This window comes from Heteronotia binoei, chromosome 11, assembly GCF_032191835.1.
Source record: "Heteronotia binoei isolate CCM8104 ecotype False Entrance Well chromosome 11, APGP_CSIRO_Hbin_v1, whole genome shotgun sequence".
Taxonomy (NCBI): Eukaryota; Metazoa; Chordata; class Lepidosauria; order Squamata; family Gekkonidae; genus Heteronotia; species Heteronotia binoei.
In genome coordinates this window covers 12,059,928-12,079,150 of record NC_083233.1, presented here as the reverse complement: position 1 = coordinate 12,079,150, position 19,223 = coordinate 12,059,928, and the positions used below count along the sequence as shown (strand labels likewise).

At 46.6% G+C, this 19,223-nt stretch overlaps 1 protein-coding gene across 2 annotated transcripts in view; it reads right to left on the bottom strand.

Annotated features, from left to right (window-relative positions):
- The window catches only part of AMMECR1 (AMMECR nuclear protein 1), a 149,121-nt gene extending 137,393 nt beyond the window's left edge, over window positions 1-11,728 (bottom strand). Inside the window, exon 1 of one of the 2 annotated variants that reach the window (XM_060249232.1) lies at window positions 11,227-11,728. In XM_060249232.1, the coding sequence (XP_060105215.1) occupies window positions 11,227-11,687 (461 nt within the window). In that variant the 5' untranslated portion in view covers window positions 11,688-11,728. The remainder of the gene's footprint in view (window positions 1-11,226) is intronic. The other variant, XM_060249231.1, reaches the window with a different exon arrangement.
- Window positions 11,729-19,223: the final 7,495 nt, after the last annotated feature.

Genomic DNA, 19,223 nt, shown 5'->3' with positions numbered 1-19,223 from the left:
AGAGATGAGGCCAATTTCATCTCATCAAATAGAATCAAAAGGTGTGTAAAGATGAATTATATGAACAACCGCCTTCTCTACCCAAAGCAAAGTTCCCATGCAGAATATAAGCATGTGAAAGTGATCACCGGGATTCAACTTGGACCAGAAGTGAGAATCCATCTGCCTCAGTATTGCTGGCCTCCAAGACAAACACAGTGAGAAGAATATTATGCAGTGATGGTAGGCTCCTCCTTAGCTACAAAAATGATGAAACTTGGACAACAGAAGAAAGACCAACCTTGTCCTCGGAAAAAATGCATCCCTTCAGTTATTAACTAACTTTCTGAAAACAGAACATTAAGAACATGAAGTATGCATTGGATAGTGTGTTCATCAGCAAAAATCCATTTCTGGTTCCTCAAACACAGAGTGATACTATGCAACATTCATGGTATTTATATTGCTATAAGGGATAATCATGAAAGCAAACCCAGACAATAGTTCAAGATGCTAGATAGTGGCACTTCCCTCACACAGGCACGGGTGGAGGGTGACCTTTTCTTGCTTACATACAGTCAGCTAACCTAAAATAACTTCTCACCAGCAAAGTAACATGGACATAGTACCAAGGTCTTCAGCACACCAAGATGCCAACTTCACTCTCATACACATCCCAGCGAAACCATCACTGGACCAAGCAACATGAACCATTCCATCTCCTGCTCATTCTCTAATGTGATTTATGGCATTATGTGTCAGCAATGCCTTTCCACTCTCCGCATTGGACAAATAGGCCAGTCCCTGTGACAAAGAATAAATGGACACGTCTGACTTTAGAAACCACAACATTCAAAAACCAATGAGGGAACCTTTTAACCTTCTAGGACAGGGGTGTCAAACACGCAGCCAAGGTCAGGCCCCTGCAGGGCTCATATCAGGCACACAAGCAAATCTGCTTCCTTCTTCCTCTCTTGCTTCCTTCTGTATCACAGCTTGCTTTCCACAGGAGCTAAACAGCAAAGCCTCTATTTTCTCCATTGGCTGAGGCTCCTTCCATGAGGAGGAAGGGGGGAGAGCTTGAATTGCCAGGCTCTCTCAATCACACAGCAGACCTACTGAGCCAAGTCTCTCTTCCTACTATTGGCTGAGGTTCCTCCTCCTGCTCGCCCCTGGGGAAGGAGGAAAAGAGCCAGAGCTTCCTTTGGCTAGTTCCCTCAGTCCCATAGGAGAGATACAAAGCACCCTGAAGGCCAACAAAGTTTTATTCAAAGTATGAGCTTTTTGCATTGCTACAGAGGGAGAGAGGGAGGGAGGGAGAGAGAGAGAGATATCATTATGTCAGGCCGCTTGAGTTTGCCTCGGGAGCCATATGCGCCTCTTTCACACATATTGTGTGGCTCTTGAAGCCCTCATCAACCTGTTGGCAGCTGCGAGAATGCATTTAAAGTTAAAGTTGCTTTCTTTTCACCTCTCCTCCATCCATCTGCTGCCTGCTTGCCTGGCCTTCTGGCTCTCAAACATCTGACATTCATATCTTGCAGCTCTCAAATGTCTGACATTTATTCTATGTGGCTCTTATGTTAAGCAAGTTTGGCCAACCCTGGTCCAGACCAAGTTCACTCAGCACATTTCTTTTGTAGAATGGGGATTTTTAACCAAGGCTTCCCAAATAAGTAGACTGATACTGACCACTGTATATTGTTGTCTCTCTGTTCTTGCACTGCCTCGTAAGAGTTATAATTCTTTCTCTGGGGAAGACTGGTGCCTTCACATGTTGTTGACCAGTACATGAAGCAACTTATGTACAAAAGCTCACAATGCCCAGCCATTTCATGTTTTCCTCTGGGTCTTAGGCTCAAAGCACTGACTATGAGATTTCTTTAATGAATGTCAATAAATCAAAAGTAGGTGTGCAACTTACAGATACACACCTGAACAGCATACTCAAGATTGCTACAGCAGAGACATTGTCTCCAGATTTTGATGCAATAATTCAGAGAAAGAGGTGCCAGTTATCAGAGACTGTAAAATAAACAAAACATTGTGAGAGTGCTGATCTTTTAAGCAGGTTTTAAGTTTTTAAAATAACCTTTAATTGTGTTTGTCTGTGTCCTTTATAAAGTTTATATCTCTGCTACCTGGCATTACATTTTATGACACACATGGCCTGCCCCAACAAGGTCTCATTTATGTCCGATCCATCCCTCATAACAAATGAGTTCAACATCCCTGCTCTATGTTATCAAGTTGCTGACCTAGAATCATAGAGTTGGAAGGGACCTCCAGGGTCATCTAGTCCAACCTCCTGCACAATGCAGGAAGAGTAGCAGTTCCCTTACAAAGAAATTTCAAAGAGAGATTAGAGAGACTGCTGATTTGCAACTGATAAGAAGGTCAAGACAATGCATCCTCCTGGAATGAATTGAGACCTAGGTTGCCTGTCTCATTACCAATGCTGATTTCTCCATACCTACTACCCCTCTGCATATCACATCTAATCCAACCATACGTACTACTGTCATTCACCTGCTGATGTCATTTGACATCTGAAATCACTCCTCTCTCCAAGATATAAGGACAGATGGACTCATATACCAGCTGAATCTGAAGAAGTGAGCAGTGACTCATGACAGTTCATACCCTGCCACCAATGTTGTTAGTTTTTAAGGTGCTACTGAACTCTTGCTCTTTTCTACTGCTCCAGACTATAGTGTTTGGGGAAACAAGGCAATAGCTGACTGTCCCCACATCTTGCATACATAAACATTAAGAAAGGCTAGGCAGAAGAAAAGGACCAATATGCTTCTCCAGCATAACAAACATGGAATAAACAGTTACTGCAGCCATACAATAGGGATGACAAAGCTGGCAGAAATGTTTTATTGCAAAGGAATTTTAGAAACAGACTGGAATGAGAGATTGCTGAATTACAAGTTATTACAGTACTCAGGACAATGGAACCCCCAGGGCTTAACAGAGATATCAGGTTCTTATCTCACTACACATGAATTCTCGCTTATTTCCAGAATTAAACTTTGTCTTAAAGGTGCCACAGGATTCAAACTTAGTTCTCACATCATTGTTAACTCTTGTATTATCTGTATGCTAATTTGCTGCTATTCACAGGTTTAATCCAATCGTAGCTATATTTATCACAGTTACTTATACACCTTAACTCTAATTTGCACTTCCTGGCATCTAACCCCTCCTCTACCTATATGTAATTGTTGAGGAGGTCTTGTTTCAATGTATCTAAAGATGTATGCACACAAAAGCTTATACCCAGAATTAAGCACTGTTGGTCTTAAAGGTGCCACTGGACTCAAACTTTGTTCCGGCAGATTAATATGCATTACTGGTATCATGAATAGTAGAACTAGTTGAGAATCAGAGATGGTAGCAGGCATGGAACGGAGAATGAAAAGAAGGTATGGTACAACGGGCCACAGTGTCAAACTAGGGCTGGGAAGATCTGGGTTTGAATTCTTACTCATCCATTGAACTAAATGGGTTATGAGGCCTGTCACTTGCTGTCAGCCTACCAAAATCATTGGGTTCTTCTGAAGATATAATGGAGGCCCATGTATACCACCCTGAGACCTTTGCATAGTACCAGACAGGATGAGCAGATAATTACAACCAGGAGATACTAAAGCAAGGATACCATGAAAATCTATGAAATGGAGAAATATCCCTTGGTGAGATTTGGACCAAGAATAAGGGAGGAAATGGTATTTCATTAATAAAGTGGATAGGGCTTGCATATCACTGTCTTTCGGAAAAAGAGGGGGCAATAGAAGTGATGTATGCATTAAAAAATTATGCTAGCAGAACAGAGATTTCTTCTGAACAGCATCTAAAATACATTGGGGGAGGGGGGAGGATTTGTCCTTATCTGCAGTGAAACAGGGCTCCACAGGAACTGACGGCTATATGGTAGACCTCAGCATGAGGACTGAACTGTGAACCGTCATGATCCACCTTACAAGTTGAGCAGCTCAAATATGATTCTTGAATATGGGGTTTCTTTATAAAAAAAAAAAGCCAACAACAGAAAAATCTGTGCGTAGTTGGGGGGGGGGAGAAATACACGTATTCTTCTCCAAACTACTGAAAAAGGAGGTTGTTTGGAGACAAGAGGCCAGATGGCCGGCTAACCTGCCAGTACTGTGAGTACAGTTCACACTACCTTACTGAAATATAAGAGAGGTCTCCCTATGGTGCTATGATTTGATATATGTTAAAAGTGGGAACAAAAGAAATAGGGAGGACCAATTCCATCTGCAGGTTTTCAGTCAATGAGGTTTTGGGTGAGGTTTGAAGTTTAGGCTTTTTTGGGTCTACAGGAATACACGGTTCAGTGGATAAGGAGGGAAGGAACTGGATACTTAGGAAGCTGCCAAAGCAGGGAGAGCACCCAGGGTATTTATTTTTGCCTATGTTGACCTAATCCCCCTTTAAAACCAAATGAATGAAAGTCAACTAAACTGTATTTTGACAACAGGAAAATTCTGGCAAGGCGATGGGCATTGTGAGGCAAAGCCACTCCCACCACCCCCACCCCGCATTTGACTTTTGCAAAGTATATATAGTAAAAGCTTTGTTATCTGGCACTCACAGGGAATAATGCTTGCAGATTAATCAAATGTGCCAGATATTTGGGTTGATTGCTCTGCCCTATCCTGGGCGGGTACATCAAACTACCAAACTCAACCCTACTGGCAACACCACCTGACCTTTCCCTTCCCCCCAACCCACCCAGCCATCCTACACAGTAGGCAGCCAAGCTGGGCAGCTGCCTGGAAGCCCTCTGGCAGAGATTCCCAGGAGCCTGAATCCCATGCCCAATACTAAATTGTGTGCTCCTGCAATAAATGCACAGCCCTGATTACAGAAAACAGGGTGTGCCTGCTAAAGATTTTGGTGAAACTAGAGCTGCTTAGACTTGTCCCACCCCCCAGTCATTTCTGTCAGACAGAACAGGTGCTGAAGACAAGACAGCAATCAGGGACCCTGCTTAAATCCGTCCCCCAGCTCCACACCAGTTTAATTGACTATAAAAGGAAATTTAAATATGTTCATGGTGGACAGGTCCATTAATGTTTATTAGTCATGATGAGTAAGAGGAAATTCCCTGTTTGGAGGCAGTAACCCTCACAACACCAGTGCCAAGGGACAACAACAGAGGTGGGCTTTCACTTTTGTGCCATACTTGTAGGTATCTTGTTGACCATTGTTTAAAGCAGGATACTGGACTGTATGGGCCTCCGGTCTGAATCAATATGGCTGTTCATATATAGATACACAAACACACACACACACACACATGTTGCCAAGTTTGTTGACGGCTATTTCCTATCTGGAGTGGAACACAGTATCAGATGCGAGCTGGCTATCACGTTGGATGAGGGCTAATTTATGTTAATTTATGTCTTAAATTGGTGGTCATGAGTTGCCCTTGGAGACCTATATGAGGCTAGGAAGAGGAAATATGAATGTTTTAAATAAATTTGTTTAGAAAGGTATAATATTCTAGCCACGCTACATGCCTAGCCATTATCATACCCCCAATGCTCTTCTGAAATTCAGGAGAAACAAAGGGCACAGAGACCCCAGGCTTCTCATATGGACAAAGCCCATAGATGACCAGCTCCTCCTGAGGCCACAGCTGCCATAGGGAACCTTTCAAGTGACCACCTGTCTGTACTCACAGTCTTGGTAATCTGGGTGCAACATAAGGACAAGAGCAACTGCATCACAAGAAGTGGTCACTGGGAAGTGACATATCTAGGAGAACAGGAAACTGTATAGAAACTGATGACACAGTTAGGAGGAGTTCTCAGTCCAAGAGGCACAGAAATTAAGTAGAGCAGCATTTAGGAACAGCATAATGCTTAGAAGCTTCATACTGAAGGGGGAGCTGTCAACCATATTTAACAGTATTATGAGGTTCCAATGACAGCACCTTGGGGGTTACTGGATCAGAGAGGGATATACAGTCTATTGTAATACAAACAAAGCGAAAACCACACACTCTTGTAAGGTCACTGTTGAAAAAAGTGCTGAATAAGTGGGTTGGTGTATACAGGGGCAATATGGCAGTACTATCAAGTTTCCAATGTTACATAAAACTCACACCCTGGCATTCTGTAGCGATTCATCTGGCATTCTGTAGCGATTCATCTGGAATAACTCCTTTTTCTCAGGTCCCTTTTTTGCTCAGTAATCCAAATCGCCCACAAAAGAGTGAACTAACTCTTTTTCAGTATTTTTTTTTCTGAAGAAGTGTGCATGCATACGAAATCTTATATTCAGAATTAAATTTTGTTGGTCTTACAGGTGCCCCTGGACTCAAACATTGTTCTATTGCTTCAGACCCACAAGGTGCCACCCACCTGAATCTGTTTTTCATTGTTAATTCATCCTTCTGTCAGAATTTCCTTACTTGTAAAAAGGGTAACAAAAGTATTTATGTTAATATTGAATCCACATTCCTAGCCTGAGAGTTAAAGGGAACTGGACTGACGTATTCTCTGAAGATGGCTTTCCCACAACTGACACCCACAACCTGTGAAGATGCCAGTGGACTGTATGCAGAGCTGCGGCCTTTCCCTCATTCACAGGTCAGTGGATAAAACTGGGAAACTCTCCCTAAATTGTTCAGGGCAGTCCCTCATTATGAGAATTCTGGTGCTTATTAAGAAAATCTTGTGAAGATACAAAGACAAGAGGATTCACACACATTTTTTGACTGAGATTATTAAGGTTTTACAGGCAAAGATAGATGTACAAAGGATGTGTTGGGAGAAAAGCTACCAGCCCAAACAAACCTAATTTGATTCTACTGAGAAAGCAGAATGGCATTACAGTAGGCTCTTCCCCCCATTCCGTCTCTTTTGAGACCCCGCATGCTAGTAGCTTGGTTGATGCAACCCAGCTGTACCAATCCTGACACAAAAGACTCTTCATGCTTCCCTTTGTGTAAGTAATCTGCTGAAAGGCTGAAGGTACATTCAATTGGGTTGCTAATGAAGTGAGACATGCAGCAGATTCTATACATGTTTGCTGGGGGGGGGGGGCAGTTGAGTTCAAAATCATGCTCTCTCACAAACAAGTGAAGATAGGACTACAGCCTGAAAAGTTATATGCAACTCAAAAAGGTCTGTGGGAAAGATTCTTAACTGTCACACAATTTCGGATATGCCAGAGACTGCTTGTAAGAGACTAGTTTCAGAGGCTGGCTATCATAGAGGAAAACTATGCAGGAACAGTGAAATGTTGTAGAAGGGGATAGTCACTAGAGGCTTATGCTAGAGGCATAAGCTTCCGTGTGTACACACACACTTCTTCAGATACGATGAAATGGGAGAAAACACACTTATCTCCTATTCTGACATATTTCTTCAAATGTTTTTTCCACTTAATTGGACCCGTAGAGCTGTTGACCCTGTACACTTGACTTGTTGTCCCTGCTTTGTCTCAAAATGTCCAAACCATGTTATATGCTAATTTGCTTTTCAACCCTCTCTATAAGTTTGAATTGTTTTCTCCCGTTTCATTGTATCTGAAGTGTGTCTGTACACATGAAAGCTTATACTGTTAATAAAACTTTGTTGGTCTTCAAGGTGCTACTGGACACTAACTTTATTCTGTTGCTTCAGACCAGGAGCGGCTCTGTCACAAACACTGTGCAACTCCTGGAGGTCAAGGAGAAACTTAATGCAGGCTTACTCTCAAGTAAGAGCCCCGTGGTGCAGAGTGGTAAAGCTGCAGTACTGCAGTCGGAGCCCTCTGCTCACGACCTGAGTCCGATCCCAGCGAAAACTGGGTTCAGGTAGCCGGCTCCAGGTCCACTCAGCCTTCCATCCTTCTGAGGTCGGTAAAATGAGTACCCAGCTTGCTGGGGGGAAAGTGTAGATGACTGGGGAAGGCAATGGCAAACCACCCCATAAAAAAGTCTACCGTGAAAATGTTGTGAAAGCAACGTCACCCCAGAGTCGAAAACGACTGGTGCTTGCACAGGGGACTACCTTTACCTTACTCTCAAGGAAGCATGTTTAGGATTGGGACCTCATTCAGCCTCTGAGTGCTGACCCATAATAGACAACTATTTCCACCATATGTGAAGCGAGGAAAGAGGGAGAAACAGGCAGGCTTGAAAGCTCTTCTCCTCCAACACAGAGGTCTCCTGGAGACCCAGAGCAGGGAAAGAAAGTGCCAGAGCACAGGGAGCCACTGGAAGGAGAGATGAAATGAAAGAGGGTGGTGCAGAGTTCCCTCTAAGTTTCATAGCTCTTGTAGAAGCTGTATTTACTAACCTTGGTTTCAAGGCAAAGATGCATAATGATGCAAACAGTGGTCAGTGATTTATATGGTAGATGTGTTTCCTTCTCCCACTGGTGCCCAAAACAATTCCCTATCCTTTCCTTATTGTGGTCTTAAGGGGACTGTTATACTCAGCTTTTGTTTTTAAAGAAGTCTTCTTCTAGCATGATCGTGTTGCAAACTAAATACATATGTATTTTTCTCTTTCTGTGCAAAGCGAGTACTATGAGTTTTAATAAAGACGTGTGCAATATACATGTTTTGCGGCTTTCACACATCTGGTGTTTATTCTATGTGGCTCTTACATTAAGCAAGTTCGGCCACCCCTGCTTCAGACCAACATGGCGGCTACCACCTGGATCTATCGTCATGGAGGGTACTTATGGGTTAATGTAAAACTAGCAGACAGAGGCTGGTTTAAGGAAACCCCTGGTAAAAATCACCAAGGAATACACCAAATGAGTTGTGCATTTGCACTTAACTGGGTAGTACCTCTAAAGAGAGCAACAATTATACATCCAAGAAAAAATGCAGATGGAAAGGTGAGTGAATCTAGTCACCAAGCAGCTGCTCTGAAGACAGAGTGACATGTTGTTTCAGAAAATGTGCACTTTCAAACTCCTATTGCTGAGGGCTCACACTGGGGGTGGGGAAGAGGGTGAGCTGTAGGGAAGAATCAGCAGGTGGCAATGCTTGTCTTCTCATGCTTGTCCCACCTTCTAAAGCTACTCCCTCTCACAAACATACTTTGTTGGGCTTTCTTCCAGCCTCAGAAGCCAACTTTAGGAGGAAAGGAAAGGTCCCCTGTGCAAGCACCAGTTGTTTCCGACTCTGGGGTGACGCTGCTTTCACAACGTTTTCACAGCAGACTTTTTACAGGGTGGTTTGCCATTGCCTTCCCCAGTCATCTACACTTTCCCCCCAGCAAGCTGGGTACTCATTTCACCGACCTCAGACGGATGGAAGGCTGAGTCAACCTTGAGCCAGCTACCTGAAAACCCAGCTTCCACCAGGGATTGAACTCAGGTCGTGAGCAGAGCTTAGGACTACAGTACGGCAGCTTTAACATTCTGCGTCACTGGGCTCTCTAACTTTAGAAGGGGGGTCAAAAAAGGGCTAGCAGGGGATGGTTTAAGTATCCTTTCGCATGTGCTGATTCTCCTTTAGAAGTCACCCTCTATACCAGAGTATTACCAGAATGACACAGGGCTGAGAACCCCTCATTTGTCTTACAACATGTGGCTGGGAACCCCACATTTGTCTTACAGCACACGGCTGTTCTCTAAAAGAGCTGGCAGCCACATAAAAGCAGGAGGAGGAATTATTCACAAGGACTTATTCACAAGGAATTATTCACAAGGAATTATTCACAAGGACTACTGCAAGAGTGCCCAAGGGGGATCTGGGAGAAGCAGGATACTCAACCACTGGTGGATGGTTGAACTGCTAAATGATCTGAGGCTGCATGGGGTGGTCTCAGTGAAGCAGCTACATAAAAGGAATGGAAGACTTATTGGGGGAGGGGGGTCTGGAATGAGATAACTTAACCAAAGACTGCCATAGAAAACCAATAGTAAAGACAGAAAGGTCTCTGGTGTGAGGTTAACTGTTGCAGTTTTGGAGTCCAGAACAGTTATCAGAAGTTGTTTGTACAGCTTGAAAACAGGGAGTGGAGAAGCATGAATGCCAGGAGAGTTATCTGCTAGAGATAATTAGATCTTTCTGCCCCAGAGCAGGACCTTCTGGGGCAAAAGAGATTAGATGTCTGAGGACATTGCGTCCTGGAAGAGCCCTTACATGGAGGTACACAAGTCTGAGGGCCACCCCACTTACCATTCTGCTGTCTCTAAAGACTCTAAATTTACAAGCAAGGTTCTTTTAAAAACATGCGATGTTTAATAAGTAAAAAGTACTGCAGATAATTAATAACATCAGCTAATCTCATTCAGCATGGGGGAGACTCAGCAGAGGCGGTTTATGAGGGTATCACAGTAAAAATGGAGTGAAGAAACAGCTGAGCTTTTACACATATTTTGCATTGTACCCAATGGGAAGTCCCTTAAGATACAGCGGTACACTTAATAAACATTATCAGACACAGGGGACTCTGCAGAGGTAGATTTTTGGGGGGCGGGGGTGCCTCACAGACACTCTGAGGTGGCAAAGAAAAGCAGCTGTATTTTTTAAAAACAACACTCACCACTACATGAATCATTCAAAGTACAACATGTAACTAACAAGCACAGTGATTCTTACACATGGCAGGCTCAAAGGAGGGGAGATGGGTAGTCTCACCAGACACTCTATAGAAAGGGGGGGGGGGGGGAACTATTTTTTAAGCCATACTTTCCACCGCACTAACAATGCCAGATTTACCGGAAAGGAAGACGACCCTTTAATAACGTCAGACAGTCTAACATCATTAAAGGGGCTCACCCCTTTAATCATGTTAGACAGCCAATGTTGTTCCTGGATATTAACTAAAACGCTCTCCTTTTTTTTTTTTAATGCCTCCCAAAAAATCCTTTTGAGTAAAACGTGTCAACAGCGCAGAGATCCACTTCACTACTGACAAAGGGGGGGGGGGGGGGGGAAGAGATCCCAGAAAGTATCTGGAGGATCCCTCCCAGACACGCATGCAGGGGGGGGGGGGGGGAAGCAGGAGAAGCCGCGTGCTGCCCGAGATCTACTTTGCCCAGCGCCTAATGAGCCTGGCGAGAGCTGCATCTAACAAACAGTTTTTTTCATTATTAATAATTATTAGGCGGCGGGGGGGGGGGGGGGCTGTTGCTGCTGCAGCCTCCCAGACTCCCGAGGGCGCCGCCGAGGGAGGAGCGTCCAGGCCGGCCAGAGGTCAGCGGAGAAGCAGGCGCCCCGCAGCCGGAGCGGGCCGGGGCTGCTGCTGCTGCTGCTACTTACTACGGGTCGTTGGTGAAGCGGGGGCTCCGCGGGGGCTGGTAGCCGTACAGGTGACAGTAGAGCACGTCGAAGCAGAAGCAGCACATCTCGGCCGACACCACCATCTTCCTGCAGCCGCCGGGCCCGGCCCCGGGCGAGGAGAGGAGCGCGGCTGCGGCCGGGCTGGAGAGGCCGCCGGGGCCCCCGCCGCAGCTGGGCGGCAGCGGCGGAGCCAGGGCGCAGCCGGCGGCGCCCCCCGCCAGCCCCCCGAGGCCGTTGAGGCGGGCGCTGCTGCCCGGCGCGGGGAGCGACCCCGGCTCGCAGCCGCCGCCGCCCCCCGCTGCCGCCGCCCCGCCGCAGTGGGAGCCGCCCGGGCCGGCCGAGCCCGACGGAGGGGAGCTGGAGAGTTTCTGCTTCTTCACCCCGCAGCAACCCGCCGCCATCTTGGAGCCGTCTCCCCCCACGCAGCGCTTCCGACCCATGGCGGGGGGGCCGCTCGGCCGGCCGGGGGGACGTGCGGCCGACCGCTCCTCCTCCGCCTCCGCCTCCTGCCGGGCCCGCTCCGCCTGCAGCCGGGAGGGAGGGAAGGAAGGAAGGGAGGGAGGACGACACCGAGGGAGGAGGAGGAGGACGGGGATGAGGAGCGGGAGAACAACAACCGGGCGGGGGAAAAGGCGGGAAGCGATGAGGCGGGAGCCGTTGGGGGGGGGGAGGGGAGCGTGAGGAAGGGGCGCCCCCAAATGGAGGGTTGGCGGGAGAAGGGGAGAGAAAAGCGCGCGCGAGGAGCGTGTGTGGTGTGTGTGTGTGTGTGGGGGGGGGTGTTAGAGATAATGGACGGGCGGGAAGAATTGGAGGGGAGGGAAGTAGGAGGAGGGGAGGGGGCGAAGGCAGGTGTTTATGAGGACGTGTTTACAGGGGAGGGAGACGTGGCGAGGAAGTGAGGGAAGGGGTGAGGGGAGTCAAAGATGGATGAGGGGAAGGGAGAGAGAGAGAGAGAGAGAAATGGCAGCATTAGTCGCCCCCTCCTCACTCAGCCGCTCTGGGGGGTCTATTCAGGGCTCCCGACCTGGTGGCAAGCAGATACTCCCGCCCTCCTTGGCAGCCCACCTGGATTACCTCTCTACCCCCCCCTCCCCTTCTTTCTCCATTAAACCCATGTTTTCTCTCAGGAAACTCTTTTAACAGCCTCAGACCCCCACCACCACGCATGCTTTTGTGGTGGGGTTTGTTTGTGTTTTTTTTCCCCCCTCCTCTCAAAGGTAGCCAAGTCGGCCTCCACCCAGCGTGGTACCTGGGCCAAGCCCCTGGTGGAGACGGAGAGCTGAAAATGCCCTGCTAAATAATTCACATGACCTGAGTTGGCTTGGAGCGGGAGGAGAAATAAATCAGCAATGCCTGCCTCTGAGTCAGCAAGCCAGGACTCCTGTTTTTCAAGGCACATGCCAGCGTGGTCTGCTGAAAGGAGTGCTGTGGAGAGACAGGGTGAAGACACGGCAAGGGGCCTGGGGATTCCGCCCTTGACTCCTCAGACAGGTACTTCTGACAGCTCAACCCAATGCACATTTACTCAGTCCCAGGACAGTAGGATAGAATCTGTATTCCCTCTGCCCCCCCCACCCCCCCAAAGCTTTAGATGTAGCTTGAGTGCTGAAAAATAGATGGACTGTAACAGCAGTTCCCAGCCTTTTGGGGTATGGTGACCTACAAGTCCAAGACGGGGAGCTGTGTTAGTCTGTCTGTAGCAGTAGACAAGAACAAGAGTTCAGTAGCACCTTAAAGACTAGCAAAATTCTGGTAGGGTAGGAGCTTTTGTGAGTCACCGCCTGCTTCTTCAGATACGAAACTGAGCAGTGAGTCACAAAAGCTCACACACCACCACAAATTTTGTTAGTCTTTAAGGTGCTAATGGATTCTTGCTGCTTTCTGTTGCCACAAGTCCAAATTTTACTTGGGAGGATGACCCAAGGATTTTTTGGCACCCTAGGCAAACTATGACCTTGGCACACACCTAATTCAGCATCCCATCTTCTACAGTGGCTAACCAGCTGTTTACGAGAAACCAACAAACATCACACAAAGGGTGCAGCTGCCCCCACCATGAAGCCCAAGCAAGCAGCCTTGCAACATGCACAGTCTTTGCATATGGAGGGTACATCCCAATCTTTGCCTCCTCCTCCATTACTCCCTCTGATTCTCCCCCCACCCAAAGATTCTAAAAAAACTCATTTTAATAACCATCAGGGTACATTTTATTTGATCAACATATGTATGCAGTGAAGAAAAAACGGCAACTAATTTATTACATAGAAGATACTATTTCCAGGGTCAGAGCTTGGTTTCTAAAATACAAAAGAGAGCAATGGAAAGGACAGGTATGGCCATTAGGCAGGGATGGCCTATGACTCACTTTCAGGGGCTTTGTGAACTCCTTTGTGTCCCAACTTACAGGCTGGGAAATGCTGCACTAGAAGATTTGTTTATGCACATATATTCCCTGACCTGGATGGCCCAAGCTAGACCCCTTTCATCACACCTGGGCAGCTAGGCAACAGTAGGCTCAGGTGAGAATATGAACATACGAAGCTGCCTTCTACTGAATCAGACCCTCAGTTCATCAAAGTCACTGCCACAGGAGGTGGTGGCGGCCACAAGTATGGCCACCTTCAAGAGGGGTTTAGATAGAAATATGGAGCACAGGTCCATCGGTGGCTATTAGCCACAGTGTATGTGTGTATATAAAATTTTTTGCCACTGTGTGACACAGAGTGTTGGACTTGATGTGCCGTTGGCCTGATCCAACATGGCTTCTCTTATGTTCTTAAAGTCCGTATTGTCTTCTCAGACTGGCAGCGGCTCTCCAGGGTCTCAAGCTGAGGTTTTTCACACCTATTTGCCTGGACCCTTTTTTGGCGATGCCAGGGATTGAACCTGGGACCTTCTGCTTCCCAAGCAGATGCTCTACCACTGAGCCACCGTCCCTCCCTAAAGACTACCAAAGAAGCCCAGGGTGCTCCACAGAGGCAGACAATGGCAAACCATCTCTGAATGTCTCTTGCCTTGAAAACTCCAGGAGGGGATGCCTTGATGGCTGCAACTTGGCAGCACTTTCCACCACCATTTTTTTATGTGGCGTACCAAGGTTCCTGCTCAGCAGCTCCCCCCCCAAAAATTTCGCCTCTATATTTTGCCATCCTATATTGTCAAAATTGTGCACCTCCTGTTAATCTTAAAGCCATGTTAAATTCAATTTAAAAATTGTTAATTAAGAAATATATAAGTTGGCATAGAGATAATTAATATTCTGTGCTCATTCAGCAGAGGAAAATGCCAAAAAGATCCAATGACGAAGAACTGAGCACAGCAAATGCACTGTAGTTCACCAATCCACAGTGACATGCCAACACCCCACCCATGTCAGCCATGTATGGAAGCAGTCAGCATGATGCTCACACATCGCCATAAAGTTACCCTGCTCCCATTAACCCACAGAACATAGCAAGGGAAGAAACATGTACATTTTTGACAGGTGGACACACAGAAGCATTGGCCACTTAAATGAGATCACCCAGACAACACCCCAACTCGGCCTTTTTTTTTGTAGCAGGAACTCCTTTGCATATTATGCCACACACCCCTGATGTAGCCAATACTCCCAAGAGCTTATAGTAGGCCCTGTAAAAAGAGCCTTGTAAGCTCTTGGAGGATTGGCTACATCAGGGGAATATGGTCTAATATGTAAAGCAGTTCCTGCTACAAGAAAAGCCTTGTCCCAACTCATCTGGGAGAAGAAACCTTCACAGAGAGGTCCCAGGCAAGCGTTCAGCTTTCAAGGGGGAAAAAATGCCCCTAGCAGCAGCAACTGTTTTGAAAAGCAGGGAGATCCAAACTCAAGGACAGCAGCAACAAAACAAACAAGTTATTCCTGTCATTTCCTCAGTAGTCCACTGCAGGAAGAGAATCTCACCAATGAGGAAGCTAGAAATAAGGCAAAGATCATCTTTGGGCAAATAGGCTTATGATCAGCAGAACAGATACGATCAGAGCCCCTGCCTCAAGACACATGCATCAAACTGGGCACATAGGAAAAATACATGTAATGGAGCACTTGGAACCCCCCAGTGACCCTGTTGTCAAAACCAACCAAATATATCAGAGGAGGGGGGGAAATTACATATCGCATGGAACAGCATAAGCTTAGCATGAGGGTCACACTTCTAGTTGTAACTATCAACCAGTCTCGGAAGCCACCTCAGACAAAGCTGAGATTTTGTACTGTCATGCTCAATAACTGGTGAGATGAGGCACATTGGGACAAAAAATTACTAACTTTAAATATATATGCTGATGGGTTCCGAAACGGATAAGACCATGAATGAAAGAGATCTTGAGGTTATAATGGATAGTCCAATGAAAATGCCGACTTCGTTTGCAGCAGCAGTACAAATGGCAAACTCCATCCTGAAGGTTATTAGGGAATGCACTGAGAATAAAATGGTCAATATCGTAATACCCTTCTATAGAACCATCGTGCAGCCTCATTTGGAATACTGCATACAGTTCTGATTGCTGTATCTCAAAAAGGTGTTTTCACAGCTGGGGAAAAGTACAGGGCAACCAAGCTGATGATGAAAATGGACCACCTTTCCTACGAAGAAAGACTGAAGACCCTGGGATTCCTTAGTTTAGGAAAAAAGACAGCTAAGGGGACATGCTAGAGCAGGGGTTCCCAACTCCTGATCCATGGACCAGTACCAGTCCATGGCCTGTTAGCAACCGGGCCATGAGTTGTATAATTATTTAATTATATATTACAATGTAGTAATAAGAAGACGACAACATTGGATTTATATCCTGCCCTCCACTGCAAATCTCAGAGTGGCTCACAATCTTCTTTATCTTCCTCCCCCACACCAGACACCATCTGCGGTAGGTGGGGCTGAGAGGGCTCTCACAGCAGCTGCTCTTTCAAGGACAACTCTGCGAAAGCTGTGACTGACCCAGCTGCAAGTGGAGGAGTGGGGAATGAAACCCGGTTCTCCCAGATAAGAGTCCACACTTAACCACCGTGCAAAAATAAAGTGCACAATTGTATCATCCCGAAACCACTGCCCCCCCCCCCCACCGGGATCCATGGATAAATTGTCTTCCACAAAACCAGTCCCTGGTGCCAAAAAGGTTGGGGACCACTGTGGTAGAGGTTTATAAAATTATGAACAGAGTGGAGAAAACTGATAGCGGAAGCTATTTTTTCTCCCATAATACTAGTACTTGGGGGCACCCAATGGGCAGTAGTGACTGACTATTGGTCAGTCCCCCAAGACTGACCAAATAAAACACTTCTTTACTCAATAAGTAATTAAATTGTAGAATTCACTGCTAGTGGAGGTCGTGACAGTTATGAGCATAACTGTGGGTGGCAACACTTTAAAATGGGGGTAGATTTAAGGAAGATAACTTCATCCAATGGCTATGAGACATGGTGAGTAAAGGAGAGCTCCATATTAATAGAAAGTAAACCTGTGAAACCCAGGCAAAACCAAGGGAAGACTTTGGCCTTTGTGCCCTGTTCGTTCGTCCTCCAGGCCAGGTACTTAGTTGGCCACTATGTGAAACAGAATGCTGGACTAGATTGACCACTGGTCAAATAGGGCTCTTTTTAGGTGGTTCTTAGATTCTTTTATAGTGATACTCATGCATTGGGGCGGTTCTCTCCCCGATGTTATTTAACATCTATATGCGTCCCCTTGCCCAGATTGCCCGAAGGTATGGGCTGGGCTGTCAACAGTATGCTGATGACACCCAGCTCTATCTACTTATGGACGACCGACCGGTCTCCGCCCCAGAAAATCTAGACCGGGCACTACAGGAAGTGGCTGGATGGCTCAGACTGAGCGGGCTGAAGCTAAATCCGGCGAAGACAGAGGTCCTTTGCTTGGGTCGTCGGGGTCCGAGGAGGGAAATCCCCCTACCAGCTTTTGAGGGTGCGCCGCTGATAGCGGCGGACAGGGTCAAAAGCCTGGGGGTACTATTGGAGTCCTCCTTAACGATGGAGGCTCAGATAGCAGCCACTGCCAAGTCCGCATTTTTTCATCTTAGGCGGGCAAGGCAGTTGGCCCCCTTCCTGGAGCGCGATGATCTAGCAACAGTGATCCATGCCACGGTCACCTCGAGGTTGGACTATTGCAATGCTCTCTACATGAGGCTGCCTTTGTGCCGAACCCGAAAGCTGCAGCTAGTGCAGAATGCCGCGGCCCGGCTGCTGTTAGGACTCCCAAGAAGGGAGCACATCCGGCCAGGGCTCCGGGATCTGCACTGGCTGCCAATAGCTTACCGAGTCCGGAACAAGGTGCTGGTTATTACCTTTAAAGCCCTATATGGCCTAGGACCTGCCTACCTGAAGGACCGTCTCTCCCCACATGTTCCCCAGAGAGTACTGAGATCGGGAACTCGAAATCTCCTAGTTATCCCCGGGCCAAAAGAAGCCCGCTTAAAATCTACCAGGGACCGGGCCTTTTCTGTTACGGCTCCCTCCTGGTGGAACCAGCTGCCGGAAGAGGTGAGGGCCCTGCGGGACCTTGCCCAGTTCCGCAGGGCCTGTAAGACAACCCTCTTCCGGCTGGCCTATGACTAGCTGGTACAAGAAACCAAGTGTAATTATACTAGATGTCTGCTGTCCCTAATGGTTTAAATGTCTTAAAATTTTAAATGTATTAATTATTTTAACTGTTTTTATGTTTAAATTCTATTTATGTGAAACTTTGTGTTGTGAGCCGCCCTGAGCCACTTGTTGGGAAGGGCGGGATATAAATCATAAAATAAATAAATAAATTGGCTGTCCCTTCCCATGTGGGCACCCCACCAATGCGTCCATACAGGTTACTGTCTGCTGCCTACTACTATTCATCTCAGCAGCCCTTGTTCTTCCATCGCAGTGATCCAAGGGGTTATGAACCCATAGGCACATCTGAACAAAGGTAACATTTAATGAACAGCATTAGCAAAGGAGAGCTAAGTGCAAGTCAGATGAATGGTGTTGCCAATTCATATTCTAACAAGATTCCTAAGTCTACTTATTTATTTATTTATTTATTTTATTTATCTGGGATTTATATCCCGCCCTTCCCATCGAGTGGCTCAGGGCGGCTTACAACATATATAAAACTAACATAAAAGTATAAAATTACACTTTAAATTAACAATTCACAATATATAATTAAAATAAAACATTTGTTATAACTATACATAATTAAAACAGCCAGCAGTCGTAAAGCTACACTCCATTCAGCTTCAGGTAAAAATTCAGTATACAATATACAGCATTCAGTAGTCGGTATACAGGGCCGTTAGTTGTGGGCCAGCCGGAAGAGGACTGTCTTACAGGCCCTGCGGAATTGGGTGAGATCCCGCAGGGCCCTTACCTCCTCCGGCAGCTGGTTCCACCAAAATGGAGCCATTACAGAGAAGGCCCGGTCTCTTGTGATCTTCAAGCGGGCCTCCTTTGGCCCGGGGACTTAGAACTTAGCATTAACACATTCAGTGCTAGCCCTACCACTGCATGTTCAAGTACAAGGGAGTAGTCAAACAACTGCATGTTAGGCAGCTTGCAATGATGCAGAAGGAAAATTAGAACGCCTGGGCTGGTGAGCGTCCATCAGAGTCACTAGATGTACACAGGTAGTATCTAGTATCGCCTTAGATTCCAACAGGGGTGTATAAGCTTTCAAGATCCAGTGCTTCTTTCATCACATCTCATTGCCTCTCACAAGACTCAAACCAATAAGAATCTCAAAAGCGTATTCCCTGTTGGCCTTTAAGGTACTACTGGACTCAGATCTAGCTTTTCCACCACAGGCCAACATGGCTGCCCTCTGAAACAATCTTAGATGTACCTAGGTCACTGTAGCTGCAGACTGTGTAATAGGCTCAGCAGGTGGTTGGCACCTCTGTGAATTGGCTCCATCTGCCTGTGCTCTTGTTGAAGGCCTGCCTGGAAAGAGGATACACCAGGACCGCAATGA